At 38.7% G+C, this 15,176-nt stretch overlaps 1 protein-coding gene across 2 annotated transcripts in view; it reads left to right on the top strand.

Moving 5' to 3' along the window:
• ERAP1 (endoplasmic reticulum aminopeptidase 1) overlaps window positions 1-15,176 on the top strand; it is a 37,221-nt gene that overhangs the window by 14,890 nt on the left and 7,155 nt on the right. For both annotated transcript variants that reach the window (XM_049869373.1, XM_049869363.1), the window contains 11 exons: window positions 5-159; window positions 508-621; window positions 2,073-2,204; window positions 3,552-3,683; window positions 3,820-3,891; window positions 5,217-5,371; window positions 6,972-7,051; window positions 7,607-7,790; window positions 9,832-9,988; window positions 10,675-10,859; window positions 14,157-14,318. In XM_049869373.1, coding sequence (XP_049725330.1) covers window positions 5-159; window positions 508-621; window positions 2,073-2,204; window positions 3,552-3,683; window positions 3,820-3,891; window positions 5,217-5,371; window positions 6,972-7,051; window positions 7,607-7,790; window positions 9,832-9,988; window positions 10,675-10,859; window positions 14,157-14,318 — 1,528 coding nt within the window. The remainder of the gene's footprint in view (window positions 1-4; window positions 160-507; window positions 622-2,072; window positions 2,205-3,551; window positions 3,684-3,819; window positions 3,892-5,216; window positions 5,372-6,971; window positions 7,052-7,606; window positions 7,791-9,831; window positions 9,989-10,674; window positions 10,860-14,156; window positions 14,319-15,176) is intronic.

Here is a 15,176-nt window from a genome sequence, read left to right as displayed (position 1 = left end):
CAAGATCTTGCTGCTATTCCTGACTTTCAATCTGGTGCAATGGAAAACTGGGGACTCACAACGTATAGAGAGTCGTCTTTATTGTTTGATGCGGAAAAGTCTTCTGCATCAAGTAAGCTTGGCATCACAATGGTTGTGTCCCATGAACTTGCCCACCAGGTATGGATGCTCAGTCACACTTTTAAAAGGGGTATTGAAACTACATATATTGCTTTTATGGAACATGTGAGGCTCTTCATATATTGTGTAGATCATTTCACTTTGTCTTTTTTCTCATAGGGAACATTCTTCCTTTAATAAGTTTAGGTTTCATGTTTTATAATGCATATCGAAGGGTTTTTTTGTACTTTCATAAAACACAAATACTATAAATATATGGTAACATTCATAAACTGACATTAGACGTCTAAACCCTCTTTCCTTCTGAATACCGTATGTTTATGGCTGTGTAGATAATCCAGTCTCCATTGATTTGTGTGAATAATCATAGTGTTGTTTTCCTTTCAGTGGTTTGGGAACCTGGTCACCATGGAATGGTGGAATGATCTTTGGCTAAATGAGGGATTTGCCAAGTTTATGGAATATGTGTCTGTCAGGGTGACCCATCCAGAGCTGAAAGTTGTAAGAAGTCTTTATTTACATTTTAAGTTAGTCTTTTGTTTTGTTCGATGTTGCCGGAAAGTATTTACTAATCTTTGATTATGGAGTTCACAGAACGATTTAATTAATTTTATAGCAATCATAGATTCACAACCTAGTCTGGAAATAAGTGTGATATATCTCAAAAGTTAATTAGCTTTTAAAATGCTAATTAACTTTTGAGATATATCACACTTATTTCCAGACTAGGTTGTGAATCTATGATTGCTATAAAATTAAGTGTTAAGTTTTGTCTTCTCTTAATATTAAAGAAATAGAAAGAATAGCCTGTTTGCTTTCTATCATTTCCTCAGCCTTCAGATTGTTCACTGCATAAATAGTAGGTATAGATCGCTCTTAATAGGACCTTACTTGTCAAATCAAATGAATTATAATTAAGGTAACTGCAAATTTGATTGCATACGAACCTAGACTCATGGGTCACAAATTTAATGCTTTGGAATCTGTGTTTATTTTAAAAGTTACATGCTTAACTTGTGAAAATCACATGCCGAAAAATGAAAAGGAAACTTAATTTGTGTAAAAAATGATCCTTTACCCTGTTACAACACTTACTTTCATTTCCATGTATTTATTTCTCATTTTCGTCTTTGTGTACACATAACTTAATTATATAGAGCTCTAAGTATAATGTTCACATTATCGTTACACTACCCCAAAAAACCAAACCCAATGTGATCGAGTCAATTCTGACACATAGAGACCCTATAGGAAAGGGTAGAACTGCCCCATAGGGTTTCCAAGACTATAAATTTTTAGGGAAGCGGACTGCCACATCTTTTGCCCAAGGAGTGACCGATGGGTCAAACCACCAAACTTCCGGTTAGCAGCTGAGCACTTAACCACTGTGCCACCAGGGCTCCTTCATTACACTGCAATGGATCATAAATATTTTCCTGTATTTTCCCATAATCTTCAATAGTGAAAATAATCAAGGATGCATATTATTCTGTTGGGTTAATGTGCTCAGATAAATCAGTCTGTGGCTGAAATTTGTTCTTTTTTTCTTCTTTCACTACATGGTTTTAAAGCTACAATTCTTTGCTTTAAAATATTATAGATGACGATTGAAAATGTTGAAATAACTGAATTGTTTTGTTTCTGTTTGCACTATTTGGCTGTAGATGTCATGGGTTTGTTTTTAAGTTAATCCTTTTTTTTTTTCTATTATAAGTGATAACTATTTATGGTGAACCAAATCTGAAATATTTTTCTAAAATCACTGTTTCTTGGATGCTCTTTAGAAAACAGTAGATCTATTTTATTTCATCAACTCTAGAAATATGGAATTGGTTGGCCCAGAAATTGGAAGTATAAACTTATTATCACAAATCAAACTTTCCTTCTTTCATATTTTTTCTCTAAATATAAGTCATAAGTTATGCTCTCTTTTTTTTTTTAAATCTCAATAGGAAGATTATTTCCTTGGCAAGTGTTTTAATGCAATGGAAGTAGATGCATTGAATTCCTCACACCCTGTGTCCACTCCTGTGGAGAATCCTGCTGAGATTCGGGAAATATTTGATGATGTTTCTTATGAAAAGGTATAAAGAGATTGAGTACAGTTTGGACACTAAAGTTATAAATACGGGGTGGGGAAGGTTATAGGTGTGATTGTGGGTAGCTTTTCCTTCAGAGGAACAACCAAGATTGAATGCCTTCTGTTCTGACTTTTGCTGGCTAGATTTCATTATTTGGGGGCTAATTTTCTGCTTGGCTTATAATTCTAAAGGTTATATTATGGTAAGTTATTCATTTACTCTGCCCTAAATTGAAAAATTATGGCCTATAAAAATTGTTCCTTTTATTCATCAGTCAGCATGCAGATACTGAGCATCAGCTATGTACCAGGTAAAAATCCCTGCCCTGTTTGGTTTACCTTTCAGTGCTTCAGGCTGGTTTATTTTCTTGAACTGCACAGTATCATCCTGCAGAGTGTGTTTAATAACAGAGTTGGAAATTGTTGCCGACATTTAATAATTGGAAAGTTTTATACAAAACCCACATTTCCAGTTTTTGAAAACAAAACAAAACAAAAAAATTAGAAGTTTGGCTACACTGGGCCTGAATTTTCCTTGGTAACGTTGACTAGCGCTAAGTTGTGGGTCCTTCTTTATAAGATCAGTGTTCTACTTTTCCATTATCCCTACCATTCTTGACCATTTCGGTTGTCCTCTCCTCACTGATCATTCTGCTTAGCTATTGTTTTTCTTGTAGCAAAGTGAAACATTTCTTGCTCTCATATCTCCATCAAAAGTGTACCAGGAAAAGGAGTGGGAAAGAGTATTTTTCTTACCCTTGAGCTAAGTCCCTCATTTACATCACCTGTCTGGCTTCTGTAGGCACTTGAGTTTGTGGCCCGTGGTCTACAGTAATGGGAGGGGAGGAGCTCTTAACACAGGAACACAGAACTCTCTTGCCAGTATTCTCATTGATACTCTTGCCCTCTCAGCCTTCGGTTCTCAAGACTTCCTGGGCCCCCTGTACCTCCCCACCATTTCTTACCTGGTATCTACTTCTGCTTCCATCTCTAGTGCTTCACATTGCATTGTACTCCTGTATCCCAGGAGTGGCAGTGGGAGAGACAGGTGGTGGTCCAAGGTCCAATATTTAATTTGCACCATTGCCCATTCACACGTGAATAATGGCAACTGGCAGATGATGTTAATTTGCCCCATAGATTACAGATAGAAAATAATGGCCCCAGTGAACTAAAAGCATAAACAATCATGGTTAGATCCTTTGCCTAGACAAATCCACCTCTGACTGCTTCAAAATTTGTTACACGTTACTGTAGTTGCATTATAAAATAATTACTCCAAAATAAAATGTGAAGATAGATTAAATTGCAACCAAAGTATAGATAACAGTTATTCATATGATCTTTTCAGGGATCTTGTATTCTGAATATGTTAAGAGATTATCTTGGTGCCGACACATTTAAAAGTGGCATTGTACAGTATCTCCAGAAGTATAGCTATAAAAACACAAAAAATGAGGACCTGTGGAATAGTATCGCAAGTGTGAGTATGCTTTTGTGTATTGCTACAAGTGGGGTTTTTTTTTCATATATTTTTTTTCATCATGTTTATTCCTCCAAAAAGAATTGTGAGTGTTTTCTATGGAAATGAGAATAATGTGCCTATTTTCTGTTTTTAGATTTGTCCTACAGGTGGCACAAAAGGGATGGATAGCTTTTGTTCTAGAGGTCAGCATTCATCTTCGTCCTCAGTAAGTCTCTGTATTTGTACATGTTACTCCTGAGTACTTCCTTTTACTCCGTATTCTGTGAAGGAGATCTCTATGTCTATCTCTCTCGGGTCCTTGATTATATTACCCTCTTAATAAGACTGCATTTAACTATACCGGGGTGACAGCCTTTTGCATTTTTCTTGAAAATTATCTACAAGAGGGGGTTGTGCAACCTTCCTTAGTAACTCTTCTCAGCAATACTAATTTCAGTTTCATTCTCTGTAAAGCAGTTAATTTATGACATGTTTGTAGGTTAGGGCTGCGTTCTGTCAATCAGATGTGTCAGGCATTTCCACAGCTCTGCATTTGTGAACAAAAACAAACAAGGGTAGTGAACAATCTGGAGCTCTTACTTTGAGTCAGGCACATGCTGAACACTTACGTGTTAAGTGTTTACTCATACTCTTTACAATAGATCTGTGAGTGGTGTGAGTGGGTTGCTATTATTTTCCCCATTTTTACAGATGGGAATATTAAATCCTAAGACAAAAAGTTACTAAATTGCAGAGTAGGGACTTGAACTTAGATCTAACTCAAAAAAAAGAAGCCCATAATTTTAACTGCTAATCTATAAAGTATTCATAACATCTGAGTCTTACGAAACAGTCCCAATCTTGTGGAATAGACAGCTGACAGTAATTCTAGAGGTTCAACAGAATATTGTCTACCTTATTTTTATTTTTTTAGACATTGTTTTATTCAGTGGTTTCTAGATTTTTATGTAGCCTACTTTACGCTTTTACTAGATCTTAAATATTTTCTTAAAAGGTTTTTACTATCAAAGGACTTAACTCCCTTTGAGTAGACAACTGTTTGCTGAGTGTTAGCCATCTCGGTCTTAGCACTCTGGAAGCACAGATTCTTAACCAAATTTTTTTTCCACCTTGCTTGTTGAGAGAAAACATAGTTATGTAGGTGTTGAAACTTTGGCCATTTTCTCTCCATTCATTCATTCATTCATTCATTCACTCACTCATGTGACTGCCTTGTTCCTGATGCTATGCTAGCCCAGGTCGTGCCCAGCAGAACGTGATACATTACCTGCTCTTCAGACATACATGTTTTGTAGAGGAAAACGAAAAGTAAAGAGGACAGTTAGTGCTCCATGGAGGTGCTGTGCCTGGGGCAGTGGGAAGGGAGCAGGGCCAGGAAAGGGGCAGCGGTTTAACAGAGGAAGGGATCAGGAAGAACCTCACAGAGGAGGCTGTCATCTGGTAGAGGCCCTTGGGCACAAGCTGGAGTTCTCTCTTTTCTCACGTTGGGTCTAAGCAGGTGATGCATCTGCCTTTTTGTGTACAAACCAGCACTGGCGTCAGGAAGGCCTTGATGTGAAAACCATGATGAACACCTGGACGCTGCAGAAGGGCTTTCCCCTGATAACCATCACAGTGCGAGGAAGGAACGTACACATGAAGCAAGAGCACTATATGAAGCGACCTGACGATGCCCCAGAAACTGGGTAATGTTGACAGTAAAACTCATTTTGTTGCCTCAGTAACATCTGTGTTGTAGGATGAAACATTATTTTTGAAATAATGTCCTTACCTTGATCACTACTATATTTCAGTTGAATCTACCTTTCCCCTAAAGTTGACTTACGCCCCACCATCTTCCCAAAAGATTTAAGGTGGATTTAAACCTTGGTTAATTTCGGTAAAAATGATGTATAATTATTTAAACATTCTCATGTTTTGTAGTTTGATAAGGTGGTACTTTCTAGATTAAAACCCAAAACTGATCCCGTTGCTGTCGAGTCAATTCTGACTCAAAGTGACACTATAGGACAGAGTAGAACTGACCCATAGGGTAGATTCAGATGGCTTTTTGGTTAACAGCCAAGCTCTTAACCACTGCACCACCAGGGCTCCATTTCTAGGTTACTGGCTTGAAATTGGCTTCAATCTGAGAATTTGTCACTAAATTGCCATAGTGATTGGCATTTCATTTGGAGCTAAGGACATAAAAGTTTAGATGATCTAGGAATTACAAGAGACCAGTTCTCTTCTTTGGCTTTCGTCAGCTTAACATTGCATGCAGAAGGATACAAGATGTTGCAATTTGATTGACCCTGAATGGACAATATATATATATATTTTTAAGCTTTTTATCTGGAACCGATTTCAGGCTTATGGAGAAGTAGCAAGAATAGTATAAAGAATTCCCATATATTCCTTACGTGGATATATGTTAACTGTTCACCACATCTGTTTTATCATTCTTTTTCTCTCTGTATAGATATATAGTGCTTTTTTTTTTTTTTTTTCTGGACTGTTTCCGAGTAAATTGGAGACATGATACCCCTTTATATCCCTAAATTTTTCAGTATGATATTTCCTAAAAATCAACATTCATATATATAACCACAGTACAATTATATCAAAAATTAGGAAATTAACTTTATGTGATACTATTATCTAATCTGTAACCATTATTCAGTTTTTTCCAATTCTCCTAATAGTGTCTTTATAGTAAAAGAAACAAAATCGGATCCAGGACTCAATATAGAATCACATACTGTATTTAGCTATCATGTCTCCCTTTTTTCTGAAACAGTTTCTCAGTCTTTGTGTTTCTTGACCTTGACATTTTTAAGGGTAAAGTTATTTTATAGAATCTCCTTCTTGGGTTTTCAGATGTTTCTTCCTGATCAGATTCAGGTTATGCATCATTGGCAACAATGCCACAGAAGCGATGTGGTGTCCTCCTCAGTATATGGTTTCAGGAGGTACATGATATCCATTTGTACAATAGCTGGCCATCACAGTTTTTAATTTAGGCCCTCTGAACCCCAACTGGCCAATCACTGAATAGGTTTTTAGGGCTCACTTGAGCCCAGGTTCCTGCAGTTACTCAAGGAGTTCAAGAGGATGAACAGTGCCTGAGCTGGCACCCCCTAAAAAGCTGCAAAACAGACTGGTAGTATTTTGAGCTCTTGGCTATAGCAGTTTTGGTACCATCTGGTCCTAAATTAGCCCACACCTGTCACATAATAGGTGATTTAATTACCACTTCCTGAACTGAATCAACAAATGAACAGTCCATCCCTCCTTTTTTTTTAGATACCTGTGGCATGTTCCACTGACCTTCATTACCAGCAAATCAGACTCGGTTCACAGATTTTTGCTCAAGACAAAAACAGGTAATTTATTGTGGAAATAAGTAGTCTAATTCAAGAAGGAACTGGGGAAATGGGTAGGATTTAAATACTTTGTTTCTTTTACTATTTATCGTGGTCAAATCAACAGGGATAAGGCTAATCTTTATCTCAAGGTAATCTTTGGCTTTAAATTTCTAGTGAAAAAAGTGGGGTTTAAAATACTGTCTGCCTGTGAAAAAAGGTCAGTATCTTGCCAGATAAAAATTAAACAGTCAAGTTAAGTAATGGTGAAAAGGAGGGATTTCTAGTGAAATTCCCCATGACTTCTTCAAATAGCTGGCTTCTGTTCTATGTATGGCCTGAGACATGGCTGCATTCTTTTCATAGATCTATAAATCTCACAAAATTGGTGTCTGAAGCCTGTGCTGGCTTTTGTGTATTGGGTTGCTGTTTCCTGGTTTCTGGAAGAAATAATGGATAATTTCAAATTGTTCAATGTTAAACTCTTCTGTAGTTTCCTTGTTCAGGCCCTGCACCAGAAAAGCTTTTATCAGCCAAGAGAGAAAATGGAGCTATGATTTATTTTATTTGCTATAGATGTGCTCATCCTCCCAGAAGAGGTGGAATGGATCAAATTTAACGTGGGAATGAATGGCTATTACATTGTGCATTATGAGGATGATGGATGGGATTCTTTGACTGGCCTCTTAAAACGAAGACACACAACCATCAGCAGTAATGATCGGGCCAGTCTCATTAACAACGCATTTCAGCTTGTCAGGTAACACAAGCTGCACAGAGTCTTGGTATATTTCTAAAAGCAGCTGTTATTATTCACATTTTTGATATCCATAGATGAAAATGATTGATTGCTAATAAGAAGTTGAAGGGTGTTAGCCACCAAGTGCTTCTAATAACCCGTTAGCTTTTAGCCAAATGATAAACCTTGTGTCTGTGACTGGTAAGTAACTTGAAGGAAAGAATGTGTATTTTAATCTTTATCATTAAACAACTTAGATTGGACTGAGGCAAAAGTGTAGAAAACCAGGAGACCAACAGCAAAAACAGCTTGGGGGCAGTGTCTAACCTCCTTCAACCCGACAAGGGGGAAGGAGAACCAGGATCAACGCCCAACACCCCAAGGCTGATTCCCATGAGGTGGAGGCCAGACAAGCCTCCTGTCTCTGCCATCTTTACCAACTCTGACACCATCCGTCCCTCCCACAACACTCTCTACTGGGTTCGATAATTCATTGCAATGGCCACACAACTCACAGACCATACTAACAATTATGGGGTTTCTTAGGGAAGTAACAGTTACAGTTCAGGCTCAAGAACACTCAGGATATTAATTCTTCCATCAGGATAGTGTCTCCCCAGGTGTGCTCACAGGTATGCCTCTCCCTGGCTCTCAGTGTCTGCCCAAAGGCACTGAGCTTTGTCTCTCAGTGGGCCGGGAAGCCTACCATGTCATCTCCTGCTGCTGGGTCTCGCCTTCCTTGGTGGTGGTGGTGGTCTCCTCTCCTTGCTCTGGAATTGGCTCTCTTTTAAGATAAAACTGACCAATCCCTTTGGTAGGCCACAATCATTACCCTATCACGCAATCACCTGGGTGGGAGTTACAAGACCATGGCTAGAAAGGCCACACACAGAAGTAATTAATCCACTGCACCAACATCTTGTGAAGCCCCTTGGCTCCTTCTTGTCTGCTGACCCTAGTCCTGCATGCTTTTTCTGGCGCTGTTAGCATAGATCAGGTTTTTCCCCTGCCTGGACCTTTAACAGTCTTGAAGACTTCAGGGAGTGAGTGGTCCAGGCCCAAGATGTTTGCATTATATCTTTTGGATTAAAGGAGATATATATATATATATACATATATACATTTTTTTTTCCCCTGACCTGTATACCTGAACTTTATAGCACCATTATGGACAGCAGCTTATAAATTTTGACTCAAATGACCTTCGAGTACTTGAGGTTAAAGAAACATTATTCAGTTTTTTTTTTTTTTTGCCCCATGACAATGGTTCTTAAAGAAATGGTCCCCAAGTCTAAAACTTAGACTTCTTCAATATTTAGGCAACACTGAAGTCCTAAGAGGGAGCCAGCCAGGTGGAAAGGGTAGCTCTACGATGTTCTTCTCACACCCAATATCCCTATGCGCGAATGTTGAGTTCTTTCTTCTGGCCTTGTATCTTACCACCATATTGGGCCTCCCAGGGTGACAAAATGCAAAAGGGTTGCTTATCTAGCTGCTTCTTCCTGCCTAAAAATGCTTCCCTCCATAGCATATTTCTGCTTAACTCTTACAGGGTTTTGTGTTTACTTATGTAAGCCTACCATACCACGGAGGCTTTCACACCAACTCTCTATAGTGAAGGGTTCATATCTATATTCAGTTTCTTCTGGAAATGCGAGAAGAGGATGTGTCTACACTGGGGACTCATCCATTTCACGGAATGGCAGTCTCCCTAGCCAGGCTTCCTGAAGGATCGTCAATCGAAATTCCCTTCGTACTCTGGAAGTTGCACACGTGATCCAATGTTTTACGGAGGGACAGGCGGTGACATACTTGCGTTTGGCTTTAACCACAAGTTAGCTTTGGTTCTATTAATACTTGGAAAACTTCCTCCACAGTGTAAACATGTTCGGTGTTGTGTTATATGTAACAGAAAAACTATCAATATAAAAATCATTACTTATGAGGGGCATTGATAGCTGATTGAATATTTTGCTGGATGATTGTTAAAATATCTTTTGAAACAAAAAGTTGATTTTCTGGATTTTCTTTTAAATTGCTCATCATGGTGTCTCTTGGTCAGCATTGGAAAGCTACCCATTGAAAAAGCCTTGGATTTAACCCTGTACTTGAAACATGAAACAGAAATTATGCCCGTGTTCCAAGGTTTGAATGAGCTAATTCCTATGTATAAGTTAATGGAGAAAAGAGATATGAATGAAGTAGAAACTCAGTTCAAGGTAAGAGCCTGAAATTAATCGAATGGTTATATAACTGTGGTTTGTTTTTGTGTGTGTGTGAAAAAAAGCAGAACATACACCAATTATATACATATTTCTTTATATTAAAGAAAATCAAATGAAAATTCAGTATTTGAATTGATTAGCAAAAATTTTGGGTGTATTTTGGCATTAAAAATAGGCACAGCACTGTTAGATTCTATACTTAATTTTCTTGGATTCATTATGATCCTCCTTGTTCAAAATCTTTATTTCATTCTACTGCTGTCTTAAGATGGTTAACAGCAAGATTTTTCTAGTACTCAGGTACTTTGAGAAAGAGCTACAAAATTGTTTTTTTGGCAAAATGTCTTGAAGCCCTGTTGCATAATCTGCTTTCAAAATTTAGTTATAGAAACTGTCTCTTTTAGTTTGTTTTAAAAGTAGAAGTTCATCTTGATTTTAAGTAGATAAGGAAATCTTTAGAAAAGATTTGTTATGTAAATATTAAAGTCATTCATCATTATTTCTTATTTTTGACCCATTTTATAATTAAATATAAACAGAACTGTTTTCAAAATAAGAGAGGTTAAGCTTTAAAAAATAGCCACCATCACCTGAGGGCACAATGAGTTATATAAACATGAGATTACCTGGGACAGTAATAGTGACACGTGTTTCTTTCCCCATACAACAAACACCCGCAGGCCTTCCTCATCAGGCTGCTGAGGGACCTCATTGATAAGCAGACGTGGACAGACGAGGGCTCTGTCTCTGAACGAATGCTGCGGAGTCAGCTCCTCCTCCTCGCTTGTGTGCGCAAGTACCAGCCATGTGTGGAGAGGGCAGAAGGCTATTTTAGAGAGTGGAAGGAATCCAGTGGGAATTTGAGGTCTGTCCTTACTGAATTACCAACGTGTTAATGTGAAAGATATCTTTTCTGTTCCGTCCCATCATCAGTGCTTAAATGTTAGGAGAAAACAAATATAGACACATCTCCCCTGCTTCCCTTTTTTGGAAAATAAATTGCATTAAAATATCAGGGACTAGAAGAGGATTAGAATAATTTCCATTATATATAGCAAAGATATACAGCCTTCTCAGAATGAAGATGGCCATACCAGACAGGAACAGAGGCAATGCATCTTTTTTCTTTTTTGTTGTTGTGGTTGAGAAATACACAGCAGGGCATACACCAATTCAACAGTTTCTACATGTACCATTCAGTGACATTGATTACATTCTTCAAGTTTTGCAACCATTCTCACCCTCCTTTTCTGAATTGTTCCTCCCTCATTAACATAAACTCACTGCCCCTTAAGTTTCTTGTCTTTTGAGTTGTGGTTGTCAATTTGATCTCATATAGATAGATCTGAAAACAGCACAATGCTCAAGGCAGACATTATTTACTAGTTAAGCTAAATTACTGTTTGGTTTTTAAGGAGACTTCAGAGGATATTTTTGGTTTAAGGTTTAAAGATTACCTCAGAGCAATAGGTTCAAGGGTTTATCCTCCCTCCATGGCACCAGAAAGCCTAGATTCCATGAGAATTTGAAATTCTGTTCTGCATTTTCCCCCTTTTGATCAGGATTCTTCTATAGAATCTTTGATCAGAATGTTCAGTAATGGTAGTCGGGCATCATCCAATTCTTCTGGTCTTATGGCAAAGGAGGCAGTTGTTCATGGAGATGATTAGTCACACATTCCATATCCTTCTCCTGTTCCTGACTCTCCTTCTTCCTCTGTTACTCCAAGCAAATAGAGACCAACTGTTTTACCTCAGATGGCCACTTGCGAGCTCTTAAGACCCTAGGCACTATGCAGCGAATTAGGTATAACAGAAGTACTGAACATGTTATTAGGCCAGTTAGATAGAATGTCCCGTGAAACCATGACCCTAAACCTCCAAACCAAGGAACCAAATCCCGTAAGGTGTTTGGTTGTATGTAAGCAGCCTCAGCAGCTACTCTTTTTGTTTTTTGTCATTGTGCATATACCTATCACACAACTTTCTTTTAAATAATTTTTATTGTGCTTTAAGTGAATGTTTACAAATCAAGTCAGTCTGTCACATATAAGCTTATATACACCTTACTCCATACTCCCACTTACTCTCCCCCTAATGACTCAGCCCGCTCCCTCCATCCAGTCTCTCCTTTCGTGACTATTTTGCCAGTTTCTAACCCTCTCTACCCTCCTATCTCCCCTCCAGACAGGCGATGCCAACACAGTCTCAAGTGTCCACCTGATACAAGTAGCTCACTCTTCATCAGCATCTCCCTCCAACCCATTGTCCAGTCCCTTCCATGTCTGATGAGTTGTCTTCGGGAATGGTTCCTGTCCTGGGCCAACAGAAGGTTTGGGGACCATGACCGCCAGGATTCCTCTAGTCTCAGTCAGACCATTAAGTCTGGTCTTTTTGTGAGAATTTGGGGTCTGCATCCCACTATTCTCCTGCTCCCTCAGGGGTTCTCTGTTGTGCTCTCTGTCGGGGCAGTCATCGTTTGTGGCCGGGCACCATCTAGTTCTTCTGGTCTCAGGATGATGTAAGTCTCTGGTTCATGTGGCCCTTTCTGTCTCGGGCTCATAGTTATCGTGTGACCTTGGTGTTCTTCATTCTCCTTTGATCCGGGTGGCTTGAGACCAATTGATGCATCTTAGATGGCCGCCCGTTAGCATTTAAGACCCCAGACACCACATTTCAAAGTGGGATGCAGAACGTTTTTATAATAGAATTATTTTGCCAATTGACTTAGAAGTCCCCTTAAGCCATAGTCCTCAAACCCCCACCCTTGCTCTGCTGACCTTTGAAGCATTCAGTTTATCCCGGAAACTTCTTTGCTTTTGGTCCAGACAAGTTGAGCTGACCTTCCGTGTATTGAGTATTGTCCTTCCCTTCACCTAAAGTAGTTCTTATTTATTAACTAATCAGTAAAAAACCCTCTCCCCTCTCCCTCCCTCCCCGCCTCGTAACCACAAAAGTATGTGTTCTTCTCAGTTTATACTATTTCTCAAGATCTTATAATAGTGGTCTTATACAATATTTGTCCTTTTGCCTCTGACTAATTTCACTCAGCATAATGCCTTCCAGGTTCCTCCATGTTATGAAATGTTTCACAGATTCGTCACTGTTCTTTATCGATGCGTAGTATTCCATTGTATCACACAGCGTTTGCTGATTCAACTTTTTACAGGTGCACAACTTACTGACAGCAGTTTCATTAATGGGCTGGAGGTAATACATCTTAGAGTAGCTTCTGTGGGCCATTGTTTAGGAAGCATTGAGTTTCTCTTTAAGGTGATGAAAAATTTGGCATTTTATAGGTGATGGTTGCACAACATAATGTAATTGGTGTCACTAAATGGTACACAAGAAAAATGCTGAATTGATGAATGTTGTAATATATATGTTATAGACTTTTTTTAAAAAAGTAGCTTTTGTGGGTCTCAAAATCCCTGTCAGAGGTGCAGAGTAGTTGCTGACACTGTCCCAGCAAGCTAGGGTATTACCATATCTGGAAATCTTATTCTGGCTACACTTAAGCCCTTTTATATTTGGAGCTTAAATCCCACCCAGGAAGCATTTATGCCAACAACCAAAGTGCTTCCATTTAAAGAGATGCTTACCAGGAGTGTGTTCTTCTAGTTTTTAAACCCAACTCAGTGACCTCATCCTGGGAGAGGAAGCCATTTTCCCAGAGGAACCCTCTTTTATACACAGAATTGGAAATACAAGGATTGGTCATTGATAGAACTCTGAGGACAAAGAACTTAGTGGATCCTTTATTTCTCCAAAGGATAGATCCTGGTCTTTTCTCCCAGGTTCACCAGGAAAGTCAGTTATATCTTATGCTGTTGAATTTCTTACTTGTGTGCTTAGACTAAATCTTGAATCTAGTTTGAGTTTCTTTCTTTTGGCTTGAAAAGTGATCACCTACAGAGTACCCAGCATCATTAAAGTCCTTTGCATATGTAGGTATGTGGCATTTCACATTACATTTTTGAGAAAGCTACTTAAAACCTTTAGAGATTTTCTCTTGCTTTTCATAAAATGTAACTGAAGGAAAGAAGTAATTTTTTCTGTATGTGCAGGTATGCTTCTGTGATCATTAGTTCACCACTGTCACCGTTTTGCATCTAAACACACTTACTACATCTCAGACTCACTGGGAATGTTATTTTTCACAGCTTACCCAATGACGTGACCTTGGCGGTGTTTGCTGTGGGGGCCCAGAACACTGAAGGCTGGGAATTTCTTTATAGTAAATATCAGTCTTCTTTGTCCAGTACTGAGAAAAACCAAATTGAATTTGCCCTCTGTACGAGCCAAGATAAGGAAAAGCTTCAGTGGTGAGTAATTCATTTATGTTCAATGTGGCCAAGGGAGATTGAATTAGATCAGATCATTCTGGCATCTATTTTTATTCTCTTGGCCAGGACCGTCTATTCTGCTGGGGACATTTATGCAAGTAGGCACATATCTAAAGGGTACAGCAAATAATTAGGGAGGATTGTGTGTTAGGGATAACCCACTGCCATCGAGTCAATTCTGACTCATAGCAACCCTATAGGACAGAGTAGAGCTGCCCTATAGAGTTTCCAAGGAGCACCTGGTGGATTTGAACTGCCGACCTCTTGGTTAGCAGCTGTAGCACTTAACCACTATGCCACCAGGGTTTCTGAGGTGTAAATGGTTAAGCGTTTGGCTACTAACCAAAATGTTGGTGGTTTGAATCCACCTAGAGGCACCTTGGAAGAAAAGCCCGCCTACCTACTTCTAAAAGATCATAGCCACTGAAAACCCCATGGATCCCAGTTCTACTCTGAAACACATGGGATCCCCATGAGTCAGAGCTGATTAGATGGCAACTAGTTTTTTTTTTTGAGTGCCAGGGAAAATAAGTAAATGAGTATATATTTGAGAATCTTTAAAGCTGTAACATACTTAGACATATTTACTACAGATATCCGTCTTAGCTATTCTTTGGAGCAAATGAGAGACTAATGAAAGTGGGTGTTGTGAACACCAAGTAAATGTTAATTGTTATTATTATGTAGCTATAGAGGGTTTATCAGGGCTTTCGTTACCTGTTTACTTTTTGGTCTTTATTATTAGCAGACTGTTTCCCCCCTGCCACACAAGTTATTGTAGTTATTCTTAACTTTTCATCACATATTCATTGCTAACATTTCTTCTTTTAATCATTC

Source organism: Elephas maximus, chromosome 2 (genome assembly GCF_024166365.1).
Source record: "Elephas maximus indicus isolate mEleMax1 chromosome 2, mEleMax1 primary haplotype, whole genome shotgun sequence".
Lineage (NCBI taxonomy): Eukaryota > Metazoa > Chordata > Mammalia > Proboscidea > Elephantidae > Elephas > Elephas maximus.
The sequence above is the reverse complement of the archived record's forward strand: the minus strand, read 5'-3'. Positions and strand labels throughout refer to the sequence as shown.